The sequence below is a fragment of the Trachurus japonicus genome, chromosome 6 (genome assembly GCF_045865225.1).
Source record: "Trachurus japonicus isolate A0001 chromosome 6, Traja_1.0".
Lineage (NCBI taxonomy): Eukaryota > Metazoa > Chordata > Actinopteri > Carangiformes > Carangidae > Trachurus > Trachurus japonicus.
The window spans coordinates 5,707,770-5,730,162 of record NC_140912.1 but is presented as its reverse complement, the minus strand read 5'-3'; the positions used below and the strand labels follow the sequence as shown (position 1 = coordinate 5,730,162).

General features: G+C 42.2%; 2 protein-coding genes across 3 annotated transcripts; one reads left to right on the top strand and one right to left on the bottom strand.

Annotated features, from left to right (window-relative positions):
• Positions 1-1,878: 1,878 nt before the first annotated feature.
• Positions 1,879-12,903, bottom strand: LOC146985461 (uncharacterized). Its single transcript, XM_085778453.1, has 16 exons — positions 12,810-12,903; positions 12,623-12,711; positions 12,039-12,538; positions 10,614-10,884; positions 9,867-10,079; positions 9,594-9,743; positions 9,202-9,322; positions 7,962-8,087; positions 7,749-7,856; positions 7,261-7,432; positions 6,747-6,966; positions 4,461-4,541; positions 3,952-4,324; positions 3,488-3,607; positions 2,676-2,818; positions 1,879-2,026 (listed from the first exon to the last, which is right to left on the bottom strand). Exons 1-16 carry the CDS (start codon positions 12,864-12,866, stop codon positions 1,894-1,896), a joined length of 2,877 nt encoding a protein of 958 aa, XP_085634579.1. The 5' UTR covers positions 12,867-12,903; the 3' UTR covers positions 1,879-1,893.
• Positions 12,904-13,455: 552 nt separating this feature from the next.
• On the top strand, positions 13,456-21,715 carry LOC146985460 (methionine aminopeptidase 2-like). Of its 2 annotated transcripts, XM_085778439.1 has the most exons (11): positions 13,456-13,901; positions 14,657-14,770; positions 14,999-15,061; positions 15,651-15,753; positions 16,469-16,630; positions 16,868-17,049; positions 17,287-17,381; positions 18,619-18,715; positions 18,807-18,910; positions 20,905-21,020; positions 21,127-21,715. In XM_085778439.1, exons 1-11 carry the CDS (start codon positions 13,724-13,726, stop codon positions 21,377-21,379), a joined length of 1,467 nt encoding a protein of 488 aa, XP_085634565.1. In that variant the 5' UTR covers positions 13,456-13,723; the 3' UTR covers positions 21,380-21,715. The 2 variants fall into 2 exon arrangements, with proteins under 2 accessions (XP_085634565.1, XP_085634566.1); XM_085778440.1 differs by lacking the exon at positions 14,657-14,770 and having other exon boundaries at positions 13,580-13,901.
• The last annotated feature ends 678 nt before the right edge of the window (positions 21,716-22,393 follow it).

Sequence of the window (22,393 nt, the reverse complement as noted above, 5' to 3'; positions counted from 1 at the left end):
GGGTTGGTTTGTGTGTGCCAACCAACCCCGACATGAGTGTGCCAACCAACCCCGACCAAAATAAACCCACTTTTGTGAATATATGATGTTGCCCAGTTAACATCACTCATCAAAGACTTTCAAGTTTCATATCAAATTGAAGCCGACTCCTATCTCTACAAACTGGAAGTAACACATTTCCAATATCTTTATCCAAAGCAATTTTATAACACTTTAAGTGCGGGGGGCAATTTTTTACTTTTGGTACTAAAAAACAGATATTTTGCCCTCAGCAAAAAAGTGAGTAATTTTCAGATGTTTTAACAAACTAGATAAGTGCAGTTCAAAAAGATGGTCATTTTGATGTCACATTTGTGAGTCTGTGACCAACAGGAGGCCAGAAAACAGGGGTGTGCCAACCAACCCCTGTAGCCAACCAACCCCGGTCTCCCCTATTTGTTCAACATAGTGTTGTTTTTCAACCTTGGGGTCGGGACCCCACGTGGGGTCGCCTGGAATTCAAATGGGGTCCCCTGAAATGTCTAGTAACAACTGTATTCTAGACTTTAACTTTATCGAATATAAATAGAATTCAGATAAAATGCAGCATTAGCATATAAAAATATCTGAGCTGGCGCATCTTGATTGACGTGCAGTCACATGATCGTGGGGTCGCCAGAAATTAGTGATGTCAAGCTAAAGGGTCACGAGCCAAAAAAGGTTGGGAACCACTTCACCATAGACATGTTGGGTAATATAAAGAGAAAATGAAAATCCTACCCCAATACCCACTGGTAAATTAGAAACGTAAATCAGTCAACAAAAAATGTAATAAATAATACAAAGAGGTCGACATATTCTAGATCAGTGTGTCTTGAACAACAATGTTTAAAACCATGACACTAACACTTGTCGCTTGATGACACCACACATGAGCAGTCTCTCCAAGTTTTTATCAGACAGCCAATGCCTTCATGTCTAGTAGTTGAAATACTTGACGCAGCATAAAAAATGAATGTGTTGAAAGAAAAAACCCTGAAGGCTTTGAAATGATTCCGTCAACCCCATCCCATCACTCTAACACTTCATTTCCACCTAACTGCATTATGAAAATTGCTTATCATCATTACACAGAAATGTTCCATAGTGCACATATGACACATATACGTCATCATTAGGCTACTATTATTAACAATGCTGGTTAAGGCTAAAAGGCCAAAAATACAAGAATAAGCCAGCTGATACTGATGGTTAGGGAAGTAAAACTGAAAAGTCATCATCCATTGGCTGTGCTTTCATTATGTCATAACAGATGAGTCAGATGAGTGTACGGGAAGCACCTTTGATAATATAGCAGGAACAAGAGGTAATGAAATGGCAGTAAAGGCCAATGCTGTGTGAGCTATAATTAAACAAGAACAAAAGAAAAGACTGACGGTTTAGTGTCTTTATTACTTCTGCTCATCCAAGTGAAAAAATACAATAAAATGTTACCTATGGATATTAACACAGGATGAAAACCCCACTATTCAGACAACACTGAAGCATCTACTCTCATCCCTGATGCCCACAAGTGTTGTGAGTTTGTTCCTACTGTAAAAGGTTGAAAGCAATGTCACCTCTCAGTAACAGAGGGGTGCAAACCTGCATACAGTGATTCAGAGTAAAACAGCAGAGACATAAGGAAAAAACAGGAGTCTTCTTTTTCATACAACAGCCTCTGGGTCACGAGTGTCATGCCTCAATGTTTTTTTCTGTCAAGGGAGAAAACATGAAACACACAATTCAATCAGACATATCAAAGACTCTGTTAAGGAAAAACACAGCCAAAGAATCTGTCAGCTGGCAGCCAGACAAAAAGAATCTGAACCATCAAGTTACAGTTTAGTGCCATTAGTCACCCAGAACGATGAATCACTTGGTTTTAATTACAGTATCAACATCGGTCCCAAACCTCTCGTTGGTTTTGTCCACTGAAGAAGACTGAGATGGGCCATCTCCTCCTTTCAGCGTCTCATGTTGTTGTGCAGGGATATTCACTGTGTCACTGCAAGTAAAGCACAAAAGACAATAACAGTAAGAAAAGTTCAATTAATTAATCTCATCCGTATTACTGAATCTCTTAAAGGGATAGTTCACCCAAAATTGAAATTTCACTCATTATCTACTCACTTCTCGAAGCTCCTCTTCCCGGTTCGTCACATTTGACGAACCAGGAAGAGGAGCTTCCGCTACAAACAAGCTTGAAAAATAGAATTATTTAATTTTTTTCGGGACAATTTCGCATTTTGGGGCTTCAATACAAGACGGACATTACATACGAGCAGCATGGAGGTATTTGGATGTTTTTTGGTGTGTCTTTTTGTTACGAAGACAGTTGGTATCCATTTGCAACCGTTATATGGACATGCACTGCTACGCCGAGACCCCCTGTAACTCAGAGAAGCCACGGAGGACTCTGAAACTTCTCCCAGCCCTTAGTCGACATGAGGGCGAGTAGATAATGAGTGAAATTTCAATTTTGGGTGAACTATCCCTTTAACCAGGGATTTGTGAAGATTATTTTAATTTAATTAATTTACTGTTACAAATCTAATGCTGTTGACGACTATACCCTTTTCAGTAAAAGTGAATTCAAGAAATTCTACAGTTTCATGTGGTTAAAAAGACTGGCAGAGGGGATGGTGCTGTAGTACCTGAACTTGTGGTCTGGTGGGAGGCTCAGACCTAATCTGTAGTCTCCCCTGGCTCTGGAGATTTGCTCCTGAAGGTCCCTGACCATACAGCTGCGACCACTGAATACGTAGCCCACAAACAGCAACTTCCCTTTGATGTACATCTGTCACATTCACAGGGGATAGTTCTCATTGCCCATGGGGAAATGGAGGAAAAGTGAATCACTGCAATGACACACTTTTACAGACACATTTAAAAACACAGAAGTAGTTGGTGTTAATTTTATCTTTTCAAAACAACTCATATCAATCATGTGGTAATTTTTTATATTAATATTTCTTTTATCTTTCACCACAGAGGAACATATAGTGTGTGTGTGTGTGTACATGTAATCCTGTCAACCATAATGACTGCTCCTCCTGAGCCTCTGAGTATTTAAGTGCAAATGCTCTTCCATGTTCCTGATACTAATAAATTCTGTTTGACTTATGGGCTCAAGGAGGAATTTTCATCTTACAGCAAATTTCATTGGAACAGCTGTCACGACTTACGGGCAAAAAAAAATGTAAGCTCCCTTTTGTAATTAAGAAGTGTCATCCCTCACTGCCATCAGCTCACAGCACTCTTATAATAAATGTCTGGCTTTCTTGGAGAGGGCAGCACCTTACTCTGGGTCCTGATCAGTCCACCCCACCCCCACCGCTGACACCCCTTCTGCTCTGCCTCAGCTCAGACAAGCACCGCTGCTGCCTCCCAGTGGCAGCCATCAGAACATGCACTCTGGAGCAGAGACTGCAGCTTCAAGCCAAGTCTGCAGTGGGTTTATACTGACCAGGACCATCCCAGGAGCAGCATTGTGTCGCTGCTGTAGCAGTATGTTCTTCTCGCATCCACAGCTCAGCTCGTCTGTTGACATCTCATACCTCACCAGGCGGAATGAATCCATCTGGCACTGCATTAAAAAAGAAAGAAAGAAAAAAAAAACATACTGATACTGTTACTGTTTGCAGAAATATGCAGTATAATGAGTCTGGTGTAGCACGTCTTGTTCTGACATCTTTCTGTGACTTTGTTGTTAGTGCCTATGCAATGCTGTGCTGTCCTTGCAAAATGTGCAGCATGTCTGCACACTTGCTGATTAAGCTGGACTGTAATTATGCAACAAACAAGGGATGTGTGCACGCTATGGATCAAGAGTCTGTAGAGATCTGGATTTCAGCTGCACAAAATAACACATGTGCAGCTTATTGCTCTGTAAAAATGCTTTGGATGTGTTATGTTTTTTTGCATTCACACCTGACTACATGGCATGGTTCTGTGTTTATTCCTCCTCCTGTAAAGCTGCTCCAGTGCGTCCCGGCCAGGCGCTGCATCTGTTGTGTTGCTGGTGGAGCTGGGCTGCCGTGGCAGAGTCACACACACCACCAGGATCTGTTGACTGTACGGAGGCTGGCCCATCACAAAGGTATCGTACTCCAGGTCCGTCACCACTGGCATCAATGTCACACTGCAGCAGCAGCACCGCCTCCGCCTCCCCTCCCCCAGCAGGGCAGCTCGCAGCAGCGCGGGGCACACTGTGAGGGGGACGGAGGGGGTGAGCGACGACGGGGCCGGGCGGCAGGTGACGGCGGCGGGCAGCAACTCTGGGCTCTTTGGAATAATCACTGACCTGGCAGTGGTGATAGTGAAGTTGTGATTATGGGGAAAAAAAGCCCTTAAAACATTAGTAAATGTCATCTTCTACGCAGTAACATTTAAATGAGCTATAACTGTTAGTGCCTGTCAATAACACAAACAACTCTTACTCCAGTCTGATGGTGCCGTGAATTTTAAGAGGTCCTATCTGTGTGACAGTGGGCTCCTCCTTGGATCGTTTTTTTGGCATCCTGACAACAATCAGATTAAAGAAGTGAAATGGCCCTGATTAGGGTCAACATTATGCAGCATACACTGTTCAAAGTCAAGCACAGCTTAAGCAGCTGAAACTGATCACAAACAGCGTGTCCCTATTGTTATTCCAACATCAACCACTGGCCTTTGTTTAAAGGGACACTGTGTAACTTCGCCTGTTATCTATTCACGAAAATCGATTATTTGGTTCAAAAGTCTGTTTTTCATTAATCAGTAATCCCCCCATCAACAAACTGAAGTGTTCCTTTCAGCTCTGAATGAGCCGTTCATATCATTCATATCTCCATGGAGACGGTAAGCTCGGTGCTGCTGCCATGTGGTGTCGCCATGTTTTTACGTTCAGTGGCAGCGTGACGGTAGGAAACCACGGAAACTCAGCGGAGACACCGGAGCTGTCGGCTCAGGTCGAGGTGGCGTCTGTGAAAAGTCACCGCGGTAACGCAGTGAGGAGGAATGGAGCGTTACACTGATGCTGCATTCACCTGCAGTCGGGCAGACGGCCGTCGCTAACAAACCAGATGTCATTTTAGTCACAGAAGTCGAGAGAAAGCCGGTAAAACGTGGGTCAGGTAAACAATATGACATCGCCATGACAACATATTGTCAGGTGTATTGTTTTGCCTCGTGCTGACGGACCACTTGTTTACATAGAGGCTTGTTTATGCCGTTACCTGCAGCGGCTGTCGTCCGTCTGCCGTCTGCCCAATTTCAGGTGAATGCAGCATGAAAAATATGATTGAGTTGCTTGCGATATACAACAATATATCAACAATTCCTACACAATGTCCCTTTAAGGATAGCTGGCTAGATTAGATGGGGTAAGGATTAGGTATGGACACACCCAAAAAGGTATCTTGGTTCTACCTAGATAAATTAAGCAAATGTCACAACACTGGTTGTTGAGCTATACTGTAACTAAACTTACAGCTTTCACACCAGTTTCAGTGTAAAAACAATGAATTATTCAACACTACAGCCATGTCCACAGTCCAAAGTCCACAGTTTGTGACACAAGCTTTGTGTAGTAAATGTGTTGTCCTGAAGCCCTTACTGAGACAATGCTGATAACATCACATGGGTATGGACCTAGTGGTGATCAAGACCTCTAATTATAAGCAGTTATCTGCACAATTTTGTTGTAATGTAGATGGATGTACAGTATGATCATGGAGAGTTCGTGCATAAGAAACATAGGAGTCCCTTTTGACCATATCAGGGAGATTACCAAATCAACCTTTTTCCATCTCCGGAACATGGCTAAAATTCGCCCAGTTTTGTCTCATGCAACGCTAAAATTGTCCTCCATGCTCTAGTGTCTTCTAGATTAGACTATTGTAATGCTCTTTTCTCTGGCCTCCCTGCATCAGCTACTCGTAGTCTTCAGCTTGTGCAGAACACTGCCACTGGAAGTTTGACCAGAACCAGTAAATTACAGTCATATAACTCCTGTCTTAGCATCCCTGCACTGGTTGCCCGTCCAGGCCAGAGCTGATTTTGAGATCCTTCTTTTAAAGTTATAGGTGGTAATCCTGTTCAGAAACACATTTTGTTATACTGGGGGAAATGGTCCTTCTATCCTGAGAGTAGTCAATACATTATGTATTCGGAAAAAGGAACGAAAATAATCAGACCTCTGTGGCAGCTGCAGGACTGACAAAACTCTGACCAATCCATGCTTTTCACTCCGAAAAGGAAAAACCAATCAGATGCCTTCATGTCTAGTTCTGCCTACGCCCAATCAAGCTGCCGTCTCTCTCTCTCTCTCTCCCTCCTCCCACTTGTGCGACCAGAGTCTTCACCTACATCCACAGAAAGGTGAAGAATCCACCTCCATTGCAAATTTTTAAAACACTACGTAAAGCACACGTCAATGTTTTAGATAAATCTTAGTTTTCTAATTGCTTTATCCACGTCTGTTTTTTCCTTTTGTCTTTTTGTGTGTTCTTTTGCTTATTTGGTTGTCTACTCTTTCCCTTGATTGTTTTTATTGAAATTCATTCTGTAAAGTGTATTGAGACCATGGTGATTTTACACTTTAAATACACTAAACTGAACTATTCTTCTCAGACTCAGCAGAGCTCTTCCACTGAACATTGTACATGTTTTCATAAGCTCTGCAATACTTCCCATGATCACTAAATTTGACATGTTAAATCAGTCGAGTGGTCTTGTGTGTGCACCTTGGCAGTGTAAGTGAAGCGTCAGCAGGTCTTTCTGCTGATGCTGACAGGTGTCCGTGCAGCTCCTGCGGCTCGGTCCTGTCCTCGTTTGGCTGGGTTGATTTTGTGTCTGCCCACTCAGGTGGGTTGAGAGAAGGCAGAGCAGCTGACTGCACCTCTCTTCTCAGTCTGCTTCTCAGTGGTGCAGCTGGCATCTGCTCTGTGTTAGGACACTTAATACCTGAAGGAGAGGAAAAGGTCACTCAGAAATGCACACAGACGCTAAGTGACACGGCTGACCGTGAACAAGATCCTGATGGAACTATTCAATAATGTTGAGACTGCAAGAAGTGGTGATACTGTAACTTTTGCTTCACCGAACTACTCGAAACCGTACCAGATTGGCTCATTGAGCAGCGCACTAAATACTTTGATCACTCATACCCATTCTTTGGTGGCAGGGAAGAGTGAGAACATGAGTTACATACTTTGGAAAAGCCAGAAAGACAAAAATCTGAGCAGGTAGGTACTGTACCAGTGGCTGCACGATAAAAATCCAGCCACACTTCCAGGGTGGTTCGTACTCTGTGCTGTAGCTTTTTCAGCACCCTGCTAGCCAGTCCTGCTCTTCTCCACCGTGCTGATGGCTCCTCCTGCCCCTCCAACTCTCCGACCATCTGGGAGACCTCCGGTGGGCACACGGACACCTGCCATACATCATTATCATAGTAAAATATATGACATGGAACAACACCAGCCGTTTAGCAATATGTTCTACACTAAGTCACTCAGAGAAGGCACCTGCAAAACCTGCAGAGACTCAGGGAGGAATCAAAAGTATTCATGCAGCCAATAATGTTTTCTCTGCTCAAACAATAAGAAAGAACAAAAAAAAAAGATTTTCTGCAGATTGTGTAAATTCTATATCTGATTTCTGTTTCCCCAGCAGCTCGTCTTTGCCTTTACTTAACTACAGATCGGCACTGACATTCAAACATCACACTATTGTAATAAGTGTTTTACAGCTGCGAGTGTCAGGTTCCTGTTGCTCTGTACGACCACAGCGGGGGATGTCATCTTCCTTGCAACCAAGAGATCCTGAGCAGCGTCAGATATAAACTTTCCATCAGCCTGCAAACAATGCAGTAGAAATGAGTTGAGATGGTATAATCAAATGGACATTTTTTAAAAATCATACATATTTATATAGTTTGTACATTGAAAACATAATCTTACCATTTCCTTTGATTGCTTAGTGTTAGGCAGAGCAGAAAGAGGAAGTTGAACACTTTCATTGTTGCACCTGAAGTTGAGTATGGCTGATGTACCACTGAGCAACAACACAGAGATCAGACCTGATAACTGGAGGACACAGAAAGAAGCATGTATAGATTATTTAAAAATTCACACAATCTTAAAAAATGTCAAATTCTCATGGAAATGTATCCATTTCCTGTGCATGAAACACTTTTCTTCTAAATATGCCAGCTCAGCGGTCATTATGAAATGTGAATCACTGTGAATGTTTGTGTTTCATGTGATGTGTTCATCAGTAGGTCATACTGTACTTACCCTACACAACAACCCAATACTATGTGTGTGACATTTGCTTTATGAATATATCAGGTCCTCTGATTATTATTATTTAAAGTGCAAAATCACCATGGTACATAGTCTCAATACACCTTACAATAAAAACATGGCATCATAACAACATCATAACAACATCCTCTGCCCTGTTACTTCTTTCATATTTAGATTTTCCTGGTGGATGAAGACTTTTAATGTAACAGGTTAAAGCCCCATTGTGTAACTTATTTGGCTTTTTATTAGCAGAAATCAAATATTGCTTTCATAAAAACGTATTTCACTGAAGTCAAATCACACCCGCATACAAATGAAAGCTTTCTGGTACCTTAGAATGAGTTGTTACAAGTCGTTACAAATAATAATAAATGGGCGACGCACCGAACCGAGGCGGCCATGTTGCATCGCCATTTTTTACGTTGAGTGGCAGCGTGACCGTAGGTAACCACGGAAACTCTACTAAACTGACTAAAACTGTCACCACTGTGTAGTGTGAGGAAGGACGGAGGCACTGATGTTGCATTCAGGTGCAGTCAGGCAGACGGCCGTCGGCAAACCAACCGGATGTCATTTTACTCCATGAGAGAAAGACGGAAAAACGTGGGTCAGGTAAACAATACGACATCACCATGACAACATATTGTCAGGCCTGTATTGTTTTGCCTCGTGCTGGCGGACCACTTGTTTACATAGACGCTTGTTTATCCTGTTACATGCAGTGTCTGTTGTCTGTCTGACGTCTGCCCGATTTCATGTGAATGCAACATCAAGAATACGTTCAGATATGCAACCGCACTGCTAGATGGGGGGAATTCCTACATATTATACCTTTAAGGAAGATGCTGTTTCCTTTAAAGTCACTATCCTGTTTCAGTGGCTGCATCCTCACCTCTATAACAATCTTCTGCTTCAGTGCACAGTCAGTCTGCCAATTCCACTCCTTACTTATGTTCCCATAGTGGTCACTTATGAACCCACCATCCTGGTCCCACACTGCTGTAATAGATGAGCTGGAGGAACATAGAACACAACACATTTTACATTTCAAGTCATCACACATAAATGGTTTTAAAAATGTGCTAGATATGTGCCACTAATATGGATCAAACTCAAAAAACAAAAAGAAAAAGGAAAATAATCCTACTTTTCACATAATCGTGGAAAATCAGCGTTATTTTCAGGTTTTATTATTATTATTATTATTAGTCTCATGATTAGTAAACTACAGATTTGGTGTAACATCAGTTACAATTTAATCTTACATAACAGCATTGAACTTACGTGACAGGGTGTGTAACAGCTCCATGTCCAAATGCTGTGATAGTTGCCAGGGTAACTGGGATCTCACTGTCACTGAACACATTGGTGTAGAAACCTCCACATGACAGACCAGAGTAGCTCTGGCACACTGCCATACAACCAGACGGATAGCTGAGAGGGACAAGGGTCAGGGTCAAAAAGTAAGCTGCAGTGACATTTATCTTATTTGCCATATGTTTGCTTCTTAGAAAACTGCTAAAATTATTATAAATAAACATGATGAGAAACGTATACTATATAAATGAGGAGCCGTCGTCAATCCTGTAGTGGAGTTTCTGCTGTGCTGGGTCCTGTTGTGCAACTTCTGGTATCTGGGGTATCCCGTCCACAAAAGTGACAGGCTGCTCCTTTCTCCTGGCTCTGCTGTCCTTGAGTTTTGCCCTTGATTCTCCATAGTGCAGGAGTATGAGAGGCTTGTTCAGGTTCTGTCCAGGTGTTTGCAGTTTTCTGTGTAGGATACTCCAGAATGAGAGATGGCATTTTTGTGGAGTAAGATTGAAAAGGTAAACATGCTTTTGAATAGCTAATGGCTATGTATAATTTAAGAGGGATATTTTAATTTTCATGTTCTAATAAAAACCAGCACCACACAAAACTGAGCTGAAGATGACAAAGCTATTGAAGTGAAAAAAGCTCAGAGTCTACAGCCAAGCTACTGGCTAAAAGACTATATTTTCTACTTCTTGTAGTGTGTGTAGTATGTTAACGTACATTTACTAATTAGTACAGCTGAGGCTGATGGGCTTGCAGGCATTTGGTCAGAAAGTGCTGGACTAAGAACATTTTTAACCAATGAGGTTTGAGGTTGCTGCATTTACACTTGGACTGGGCACAAGAATGTGTGTTACACAAGGACTGAAGGAACAGACCAATCAACTGATCACTTCCACTGCTAAAAAAAAAAACAATTTGTCAAAAATGAAATTTTGGAATGCAACCCCTTGTTAATCCACTTTACAGCAGCGCAGGTTAACAACGCACTCATGATTTCTTGCCGACCGCAGTCGCTCCACCACCCACTGACACACAGTGATGTGCTGAGGCTGGTCATAGGAGGGCTGCCTTGGCTGAAGGATCCAACCTGGAAAACAAATCACATCTAGCTGAGGCAGCAGAGGCTCAGCAGTAACACAGTCAACCAGAGTCACATCAGCCAACAGTAATACAAAGCTGCAGCTGTATGTCATACCTGCTGGGTCTTTACAGCGGCTGGAGGATGAGATGGAGAAACTGGCGGTTGAGAAGTTGTGAGCTGGGGAGTGAGAGAAGGCTATCCTTAGGTCTTACACTCACCAGTTTACTAAATGTGTAGTGACAACACTGGTCATATACAGTAGGCTATGACTCGCTACAGGTGACATCAGGAAACCTAATGACGTAGCTAAATTGTCCCGTAACTGGCAGTATATCTGTACAATTCAAAGAGGTTCATGAAAATAATTTAGGCCAACTGGCTTTCACCCCTCTGCCATTCTCATATTGTCTCTTATCTCGGCTACATTCACTGATTAGATGTTGAGGACAATAATCAATCAAACCTAAATTATACAGACCTTGTCATTTTCATTTTTAATGGATTTTGGTCCATATGCTGTTTATTATTCTTTAGTTTTTAAAGTGTCAACTTATTTACTTGCTGGGGGGTTTAGGGAAGTGATAATACAATGTGGGAAAGTAAAAATAAATAAATAAATAAATAAAAAAGGTTGTGATAGGCCATGTGGCCAGTCTGGAGATAATACCTCATAATCAGTGGCGTGCTAAAGTGGGGTGCTAAAGTGCCCCCTGGGTGCCAAAACGCATGCTTAAGTGCCCTCATGGCAGCCAAAAAATGTGCTAAAGTGCCCTCTAGGAGCCAAAACGTGTGCTAAAGTGCCCTCATGGGAGCCAAAACGCGTGCTACAGTGCCCATGGCAGCCGAAACATGTGAAAGTGCCCTCATGGCAGCCAAAGTGCCCTCATGGCAGCCAAAACGTGTGCTAAAATGCCCTCTAGGAGCCAAAACGCGTGCTACAGTGCCCATGGCAGCCAAAATGTGCTAAAGTGCCCTCATGGCAGCCAAAACATGTGCTAAAGTGCCCCCTAGGAGCCAAAATGCGTGCTAAAGTGCCCTCATGGCAGCCAAAACATGTGCTAAAGTGCCCTCATGGCAGCCAAAACATGTGCTAAAGTGCCCTCTAGGAGCCAAAACATGTGCTAAAGTGCCCTCATAGCAGCCAAAACGTGTGCTAAAGTGCCCTCATGGCAGCCAAAACGTGTGCTAAAGTGCCCTCATGGGAGCCAAAACGTGTGTTTAAGTGCCCTCTAGGAGCCAAAACGTGTGCTAAGGTGCCCGCTTCAGGATATGTGCCCCCTTTCTTTTTTTCCTTTTCGCCCCTGCCCTTCGGGACACAGAGATTCATTTACCTCGACTGGACTTTTGTTTGCGCTTTTTCACACATGGATTGGGGGGTTTGACTTGTGGTCTTCTCTCTGACGGGACCGAACCTCCCACACCTTCTCTCTCCCTCTCTTCTCCTGCCCCCCTCTTGCTTTTGGCGGACACCTGGCGGGAACTTGCTCCCAGCAGCAGCAGCTTCTTCCCCCTCCTCTGTGCTGCTGCTGCTGCTGCTGCTGTCTGTTCAGGACTTTTCAGGTGCACCATCCCTGCTGTCACATCGTGCCAGGAGTAATTCAGAATATTTACAACCCCGCGGGGAATACTACTACAGTAACCCCCACCGGTCCACTTGTGCTGTGAGAGAAAATGAGCCAGTTCGTTTAGCAGGTGAGGGGCTGCTCGCTTGTACTCGTCCAGCAGCAGCAGCACGCCGCCGCCGTCCTGAAGGCTGTCCCCGGTGGACGAGGGCTCGGGTTTCTCAGCGGACAGCCTGTCAGTGAGCCCCGCGCTTTCTCTGTTGTTGTTACTACGTGATAAAAACCAGATAATAATCAGACACATACCAAAAACAAACTGTAAATACATCACTAACTAACTAACTAACAATGACCTCTGTATGGAGTCGTCAGTTCCTCCACGTGCCGCATTAAAGTGTAAGATGTTGCTTCGTGTCCCTTTAACTCGGTTCGGTCTTGTTGGCTGCAGGGACGTAAATCAAGTTAGTTAACGACTCACGGTTTCTTTTAAAGCACAGTCAGTCAGCAAAATGATGAGTCTTCGTCTTACAGTAAACCCACCTGGTCAAAGAAATACACAGGACCTGTTCTGTATTTTGCCAGCTGACCAGAAGTCATCCTTTCTTTCCCTCAAAAAAGAAAAAGAAAAACTAACTTCCCTCCTCCTGTTAGAAGAAAAACGCAGGGTCTGCACTGTGATAGCAGAGACACGAGTGACGTGCTTTAAATGCACATTTCACTGGTGAAAGTGCACCTGTCCTGTCTGTCCCATAGGTCTGTCCACGCTGCGCTGCATGGGCCCGTTGCCTGGATACTCAGTTCTACAAATGCTCGCGTTACGCACCATTAATGATCTGACCCGGGCATTACATTATAGGCTACTAGGCTATACCTGTGAGGGACCAAATAAAACACAGCTCAGTCACAATAGCAGACGAGGTGTCGCGCGTTTTGGGAACGTAGATGGAGAAGTGACAGAGGAGGAGGAGGAGGAGGAGGAGGTCACAGGTGTGCACAGGTAACCTGAAACTCGATCGCGATTACACATTCAGAGGAAATGATGATTCCAGCATGCAGTGCGGCGGATCGGGACATGATGGTCACACACACACACACACACACACACACACACACACACACACACACACACACACACACACACACACACAGAGAAGCATTTTTTTTTCAGCCTGTGCTGGATGGATAGATGGATGGATGCACGGGGATCGCGTTGCTCCTGGAACTGTTTGTCCTAAAATGTCATTTTCAGTACAGTGGGGGTGAGGGGGGATGATGATGGTGGTGATGGTGATGATGATGATGAATGAAAGTTTTTATCTCCTCGGAACAGAGGCAGATCGTCTTCCCTCTATCCGGGTCAAGTTGTTGCACGGAGATTGTCTAATAGCTCATTATTGGTTCAGCTGCCTCCAGCACTCTTTTCTGCTCTGACCACTGGAGGCTCTCAGCAGCTTATGCGTCACTTCATCTCTCAGTCGCTGATCATGGCGGAGGTACAGCTAGTACAGCACGAAGTGGAGCCTCAACTTCTCAACGGAGACGACCTGAACGAGGAGAGAGAAGACGCGGATGCGCCAGAGTCAGTGAAGAAAAGGAGAAGAAAGAAGAAGAGGAGCAGGACCACCGCGCCAGGTAGGAGGCATCACTTTGCGGTTAGAGAATCGAGGATAAAATAAGCACAAAATCTGCCTGTTCTGGCACCAGTAGTCGATATAGCAAAGAGCATCAAATATGCGGGACAGGAGACTTTTCAACCTGTCAGATGGCACTGTGTAGTCCTGCTCAGCTGTTCCAACTCTGAGAGGTGAGGGCGCTCATCTGTAAACGGGACAATCTTTGAAAAACGCTATTTACCACCAAAACAGTCTGGAAGAATTTATCTGAAGATATGGGTGGAATAACATTTCATTTTTTACTCCAGATTAAATATGTTCTATCCAATAAATCCCCCTAAGCTGCATGAAATTATGTAATAGAAGTGTCCACATGCAAAAAAAAACAAAAAAAAAACTGTGATGATCATTGCAGCCTCAGAAAGGAGAAATCTAAAATCACAAAAAGCCTCAGTTGTTGAACCTGCCCTAATTTAAATGTGGTCTGCACAGCACTGTCTTTGAAGGGCTAAATGTCATAATGCTGCAAGCTACATATGCCCTTGAGAATATTGACTCTCAAGCTATAGAAAGAATTTATGCACAGACCCTGCCAAGTTGGGAAGGTAGAGGATGCACTTTCTGAAGTGACTCTGAACCCTGAACAATTTACTCACTGTTTGTGTGTGTGCATTTGTGTGTCTGTGTGCATGCCGTGCATGTGCATGTATGCCACTGGTGTACACGTGCGTGTTTCACCTGCACATGTATGCACGACGGCGTGTGACTTTGCAGCAGGGACAAATGAGGCTGAGGGGGGTGGAGAAGTTGGAGGTGTTGGTGATGTGACAAATCAGTTGGAGCAGCAAACACTGGAGGACAAGGAGAGAGAGGAGGATGGAGAAGAAGGTAACTCGTCACCACTACAACCACTAACACCTCTACCATCATCATCATCATCATCATCATCATCTGCAGTTGGTGATTCTGCTGAAATTTAAGTCCCTGAGAGAGTGCACAGCAGAATTTCATATCGCCAATGAAATATTTGATTTTCCGTAGCACACTGGGAATAGTGCCCAAGCCCCTGTCAATATTTCTCACTTTACAGACTGAAACTAATGGTGCTTTCAACAGATGGGGACGAGGGAGAGAACTCAGCTGGAAAAAAGAAGAAAAAGAAGAAAAAGAAGAAAGGATGTAAGTCACAAAACTGCATCTCTCTGAGGCTCCTTTAAATTGAACTGAAACTGCAGTTTGAAACAGTTTCCATTGTCACCTGCTCTTGAAATGACCAGATAGAACGGCCACGGCTACATCATAATGAATGGACTGGTTTGGTTGATGATACAACAGTTGCACCAAAGCAGTTTGACTCAGTTAATTAGTGTCACATGAGTGGCCTGATGCAGCACTGACACAGGAGGTGTAGGACAAACTGCTACAGGACCTTTCATGACAAGCAGATTATCCTAAATTAATGAGAGCAAGAATCATCATTAACCCATACATGAAGCATTACAGTAAAGCCAGTGTAACAATTTGAACTCTGAGTAAGTCCTACATGATCTCACATACCTAGATCAATATAACCTGCTGTTTGATACAAGTGCTTTTGTAGTGGCCTTGTCCTGGGTTTCTGTAGCTCACTCAATTAGATGTGTAAGTCAGGAAGTGTACATGTATTCCTTAGCGGAGTTAAAATATCAGTGTCGTGAATTTAGGAAGGGTAACTTGTGTTTTCTTTCCTCTTTCCTGCTGCTTCTCCTCCTCTCTATCTGGGCCACAGTGAAGGGACAGACTGACCCTCCCTCAGTCCCTATTTGTGAGCTGTATCCCAACGGAGACTTTCCAAAGGGAGAGGAATGTGAATATCCCCCGTCAAAAGATGGGTATGTGACCTCCACTGTGTGACATGCTTTGTTTTATTTTGATCTCTCTGCTTTTTGCTTTCTATTAGTGGATGCCATAATTGGGTGCGTTCTGTGGATGTCACGATTACTGGTACTTTTTACCACAATTAATTGATCGTAAAGATTCCTAAATACCGTCACTTTCCGAAAAAGATTATGTAGGAACCATATCGGCAGATGTGCGCCAAAGTAAAGGAAAATGCACAGATACTGGTCCATTTATCTAACGTAACACTGAATTGGTAGGAATTTAAATGTTAGCATGTCATTTGTATTGTAAAAAAAATGATTACAATTAACTTAAACATTTGGTATAGATGGCAATTAATGACTTCAATATTTCAAACACTTCCCCCTGGGGATTAATAACTGGTCCTATGTTAAGAGATTACTAATGTAATTATATTTTGACTATATTTGATTTTACACATTCATAGTGTTGTGAAATGAATTTATGCATAATAATCGCGATTATCGTAATACAGTGATTATTTCTCTGACAATAATCGTACCAAGAAAATCTATAATCGTGACATCCCCAGTGCGTTCTTTACCATGTAGTTTAATTTCCTGTTTACATGGAGTGTAGTGGAGTTGTAGCGTGTGTGTGTAATACACTCAGGGTTAAGATTTGTACAATAGGAAAGTAATGAGTGGCTCCTCTCTGTGGTGTGCCTCCTCTGCCTCACACCAGGCGCAGTGCAGCATGGCGCACCACTAGTGAAGAGAAGCGGGCCTTGGACCGGGCCAACGAGGAGATGTGGAGTGATTTCAGGCAGGCGGCTGAGGCGCACCGACAGGTCCGCTCCTACGTCAGGAGCTGGATCAAACCAGGGATGGCCATGATTGACATCTGGTGAGACAGGCACTGAAATAATTGTCCTTGGGCTCCTGTTTAAATTTCTTAAAATCCTGGCCCCCTCATCCCGACTCTGGACTGATATTAATACGATTAAAATGATTTCAAATGGTCACAGAAAGCAGGAGAACTTCTTTGTAGTTTCAAACTCTTGCTGCTGTATTTGTTTTGACAACAGTCTCTTTGTTCCTGTCATCTTACTGTCTCTTTTGTGCTGCCGTCTGTTTCTGGCAGTGAGAAGCTGGAGGACTGCTCCAGGAGGCTCATTAAAGAGAATGGGCTGAAGGCGGGGCTGGCCTTCCCCACTGGCTGCTCCATCAACCACTGTGCTGCCCACTACACCCCCAACGCAGGAGACCCCACTGTGCTGCGTTACGACGACGTCTGCAAAATTGACTTTGGAACACACATCAATGGTAAAGCACGCGCTAATAACTTTTTTAAGAGCCTTTGGAGTTATGCTGTGCCATTTCACACTTTGCATTTATTGTCATGCAGTAAAATAACGATTGAATTATAATTCTTACTGCATGGGGTTGTTCTCATAAGTTAATTAACTTCCACTTCTCTAAATTAATACACATGGACCATTTCTACAAAAATGATCACCTCATGATAACTGTTCTAAACAATCAAACTGCTTGGTCTTTTAGGTCGAATAATAGACTGTGCCTTCACCGTCACCTTCAATCCAAAGTATGACGGGCTTCTTGAGGCTGTGAGAGATGCAACTAACACCGGCATCAGGGTAACGCAGCTCCTTCTCTCATGCATGATGCTTCTCTGCATTGATGGTTACACTTAATACTATGAAACACAAAATCCTGAAGAGATGAGAATCTAACAAATATTCAGAGAACATTTATATTCATCTATATATTCATACTCATCCATAGAGTAATATTTGTTACAATTTAATCGTTGAAATAATACTACTGTATGAAGACTAAAATGATTCTTGAGATGGTACAGTAGGGGCATCATATGGTGAGGATTGAATCTTATTAGCATGACATACACTTATACATGAGATGACAAACAATTATTAACTTATATATAAGCATAATGAGAGAGCACTGATTAGCATAATATCAGCTTTTGATCTTAAATCTTCCCATCCAGGTGCATTTTATTGTCACCTCAAAGTTAAGTGCAAGAGCGGATGCATATGATAGATACAGATAACTTTAAATACAGCTGATGTGAGAGAATTTGAAATGCTCTTGTAAATGCTTGATAAATTACTTTAAAAACAGCACAAATAGTGCAGTAAACTAACAATATTATTGTTAGAGGTTGAATATACTATCTACATAAATAGTTACTGCATAGTATATTGTGACTCAATTAATCAGCAGGTAGGCAAAGTAGGTAAATTGCAACAAATATCAATAAGGACATCACAGGTTTGATTGGTTTGTGCTACTTATAACCTGGTTCAAAACTCAAATCCACGTGTGACACATACACACAGATTTATAAAGGTGTTAAATAGTATAGTAGCTCACTAAAATAGTACCCAGCTGTCAAGCAACAACATATATTATATGTAACAAATAATATATTATATTACGACGGAGTATTAGGGCCACATTGAGAAAAAGAAAAAAAAACCACAGACTTCGAGAATAAAGTCATAAATTTACGAGAATAAAGTCGTGCATTTCCTACGAGAAAAAAGTCATACATAACATTACGAGAATTAAGTCGTAAATTTACGAGAATAAAGTCATAAATTTACGAGAATAAAGTCGTAAATTTGTTTGTGATTTTTTTATTTGTCAATGTGGCCCTAATACTCCGTCGTAATTATAGTCTTTAAAGTGGAGTTATGTGAACTACTAATCATATATGAGCTGTTAGATCCTGATTTGTTTCTTGTGGTGCAGCCCTGCGTGTAATCACCAAAGAGGGCAACACATATTTCTCACTACAAAGTTGTCTGCATGGACTGATGTGTGTGTGTTAACACCTCTGCATCCCAGTTTGCAGGAATCGATGTGCGCCTGTGTGACGTCGGCGAGACCATTCAGGAGGTCATGGAGTCATATGAAGTGGAGATAGATGGGAAAATGTATCAAGGTAAAATGAGGCCATTTATCACTGTACTTCATGTGCATGTTCAGAGCTGCTGCATGTTTGTGAAACCTGTACGTGGTTATTCTCTTTACAGTGAAGCCAATCAGGAATCTGAATGGCCACTCCATTGGACAGTACAGAATACACTCAGGGAAGACAGTCCCTATCGTTAAAGGCGGAGAGGCCACGAGGATGGAGGTTTGTGCACCAATTAACACAGCTTATTTTATTCAAATATAAATTGTCATTTTAACTGAGACATATAAAGCACGGGCCAGGACTGTAGGCTTTTTTTTTTACTGATGTGTCTGAAATGAAACCTTCCAGAGATGTTTGACCTTGCATATAAACAAACTTTTTAATTCTTAAGTGTAATTGGAAGAACATGCAGCTGGTTAGGGTTACGATGCGGTGTGGAGAAATGTTCCAATTCATTGCTCTAACAGCTTCTTAGTCACCCTCGTCAGCACTTTAATTACACCTTTAATGGAATTACCAGCTGCATCGAGTAGCAGCTCGTGTTTAAACTCCAGCCCCCTTGTTTCACTGTAACAGCGCTGAATGTGGGCATCCAGAGTTCATTACCAGGCAAGGAGAAACACGGCTCTGCATTACGTTACATCTCCCTGTACTAAGCTGAGATCCATGCCTGGCTTACACCTGCACAGCTGCTGTACATGACTATTTGGATAGAACTGGACATTTTAATTGGCAAAAGCTTTTTACCTGGTGCTTCAAAGAGCTGACGTGGCAGCTTTGTGTTGTGTGTATTTAACTGAAGTATGTTGGTGTCACAGAGGCATTACCCTCTCTGAGAGTGCACGAGTAGAGTGGCAGCTGGGTGTGCCATCAGGCTGCTAGCACTTTGACTGATTATCGGTGCAGTGAGAGAGGGTGTTGCAGTCTTATCAGCTAATACCACAGGGACTCCAACAACAGCCACATGCTGATAGAGACACAAAATGTCAATGAAACCCCAGCCAATCAAATGGCAGGAGGCGCTGCTCTAGAAAGGACACTGCTGTCGTTAATAGACTTCATGAATATGTCAGTCACAACTTGAGTTTTTGTTAAATGTACTCTTTGCCTCCTGGAGTGGTTTTGTTCTTCCTCCTAACCCTCTATTGCATGAAATATTACTAAGGCATGGTAAAAAATGTTTTGCATCTTTTTATTACTTAAAATTGTCTAAATAACAGAAATATTTTTAAAAATCTTAAAAAAAATTTAAAGGGGGGGGGTCGTTGGTAAATTGTTGCCATATGGCAACAATATGCAATCGTGGAAAGTCCCATAAAATCAACATTTCTGACCAAAAACTAATTTTATTTAAAGCAACACTCAACAAATCCATCTCATACTGAACCAAAACTAACAAACAAACATTTATAACAGTTATCTAAAATGTCTGAGAACCTGGAACCTGGAACCCGTCTCAATGAAGTACATTGAATCACTCATTTTATTTCATTTCATTCAGTCATCTAGAAGATATAAGTGCAAGTCCATTTAGATAATATGTTACAAAATACCTTTAATCACAAAATATAAAAAAAATATAATGTTTTTACCTTTAAAATATAAGAAAAGGTTGCAAACATAGTCTCAGGGTAGGTTCATGCTATGTAAGTCAATGGGACTCCATTGCGTTGAATGCACCAGGAATTTTCCCTATTTGCATACTGTTGCCATATGGCAACAAATGTATTTTAGCATATTACAAAAATACTATTACATCAAAACTGAATTAAATGTTAAAAAAATAAAGTTTAATTTCCCCAGATAGTGATTTCAATTTTTTATTTGATGAAAATTTTCCAAAATTCTGAATAAAAGACAGTCTTCGGGAGCCCCACACAATGATGTTTAAATGGCAAATGTCCATGAGCAAAAGGGACTGGCAAACAGGATATCTTGGTCATTTGACCTCATAACTTGTATGTCCTTCAAAGTAAAAGCCCCCTTTTCACACCTAACTGTAAAAACAAAAAAGTATATCATAGCTTTTTAGAAAAATGAAGATAAAGTAATTGTTGCCATATGGCAACACTATGCAATAGAGGGCTAATGTCATACTTATTCAGTGCTGCATGAATGGTTACGTGCTTTACAGTGTTTAGTTAGATGTGGAATTGTCATGTCAGCAACAAAGTGAGAGTGGGTGTGTGTCTTTGTTTTTCTCTGCCTCTCAGGAAGGTGAAGCTTATGCCATTGAGACATTCGGTAGCACAGGAAGAGGTGCAGTCCATGACGACATGGAGTGCTCACATTACATGAAAAACTTCAATGTTGGACATGTGCCAATAAGGTTGCTGCTTTCAACAAATTCTAAATATGAATTATTGACAGAATGATTCATTGGTTTCATAGATTCACCCTCTCATTCCTCTCTCTGTGTTGTTGCTCTGCTGCAGACTTCCGAGGGCTAAACATCTGCTGAATGTGATCAATGAGAACTTTGGCACCTTGGCCTTCTGCCGTCGCTGGCTGGACCGCCTTGGCGAGAGCAAGTACCTGATGGCGTTGAAGAATCTGTGTGACCTTGGCATCATAGACCCGTACCCACCTCTCTGTGACATCAAGGGCAGCTACACCGCCCAGTATGAGCACACCATCCTACTCAGGCCCACCTGCAAGGAGGTAGTGAGTCGAGGAGACGACTACTAAGCATGTGCCAGAAGTCGAGGCGAAGCAGAGGGAGCATGACAGCTCAGAGACAACAAAACTCTTCAGACTGATCTCAATTATGCAACATTTCTCTGACCTAAATTTTCACAGCTTGAGTACCTTTAGGTAATTGTTAGCAAGAGCAAAAGACTTGTGTCATGGCAGTAGCTTAGTAGTACCACTTTTTTCCCCCAAAGGAATAAGCCAGTAGACAAAGGACATTATCTTTGAGAAAATGTAGTAGTTGTCAATTTAGTTATCTTTTGATGTGTTGCTTTTAGGATATATGCAAAAAATGAGGCACTTTTTATAAGAAATAAATTATTATAAATCTTGCATTGAATGATGTGTCCAGATTAATATATCTCACAACCTAGCATATGTTATGAGTATATACACAGTGGCCAGTTTATTATGCATACCCATCAGTCCTGTGATACTTTCTCCTTCATGTAGGTTAGAATATTAGTTTTTGGTTCAAACAGGTTTAGGGCAGTTGATTGGACAGATAATGGTATTAGTACTGGATTAATAGGTTGTTTTTCAAACCAATTATTGTCAATGACAGTAGGCAAAGTAACAGAGGATCTCTGTATGAATTTCAACAGCACCACAACCTCCAACCTCCAAAATAAAGCTGAATCAACCTCTCTAAAACTGGTTTACCAAAAACTAAACATCATGACCTAATAAAGTGGCAACTCAGTGTTAACAATGATGTCAATGTCTAACCATGTAGAAGTGTATTTCTCTCTTTTAACCAAAGGATGGCGGTACTTAAACATGGGTTACACAGGAAGACACATGAGGCTATTCATAGCCTTGTGCTTCAGCGTAATGTGACCATGGAATGAAATAGACTTTCCCCAGGAGCATTACGAATGAGCACACCGACACAGAGTTTATGCAATTTAGATTTAAAAAAAAAAAAAAAAAAAAAAGGAACATACAGGACACACAGAAACAGCAGTACAAATATCCGAATGACAGCAGGGCACATTCAAGCACCCTAAA

Bases quoted from the DNA above. Each gene is read 5' to 3' on its own strand.
- LOC146985461 (XM_085778453.1), bottom strand. From the start codon at position 12,866: ATGACTTCTGGTCAGCTGGCAAAATACAGAACAGGTCCTGTGTATTTC. The intron at 12,712-12,809 runs GTGGGTTTACTG...ACGTCCCTGCAG, and splicing joins CTGTGTATTTCTTTGACCAG to CCAACAAGACCGAACCGAGT. The intron at 7,433-7,748 runs GTAAAACACTTA...GATGTATGGCAG, and splicing joins GGAACCTGACACTCGCAGCT to GTGTCCGTGTGCCCACCGGA.
- LOC146985460 (XM_085778439.1), top strand. From the start codon at position 13,724: ATGCGTCACTTCATCTCTCAGTCGCTGATCATGGCGGAGGTACAGCTA. The intron at 15,062-15,650 runs GTAAGTCACAAA...TCTGGGCCACAG, and splicing joins GAAGAAAAAGAAGAAAGGAT to TGAAGGGACAGACTGACCCT. The intron at 16,631-16,867 runs GTGAGACAGGCA...TGTTTCTGGCAG, and splicing joins ATGGCCATGATTGACATCTG to TGAGAAGCTGGAGGACTGCT.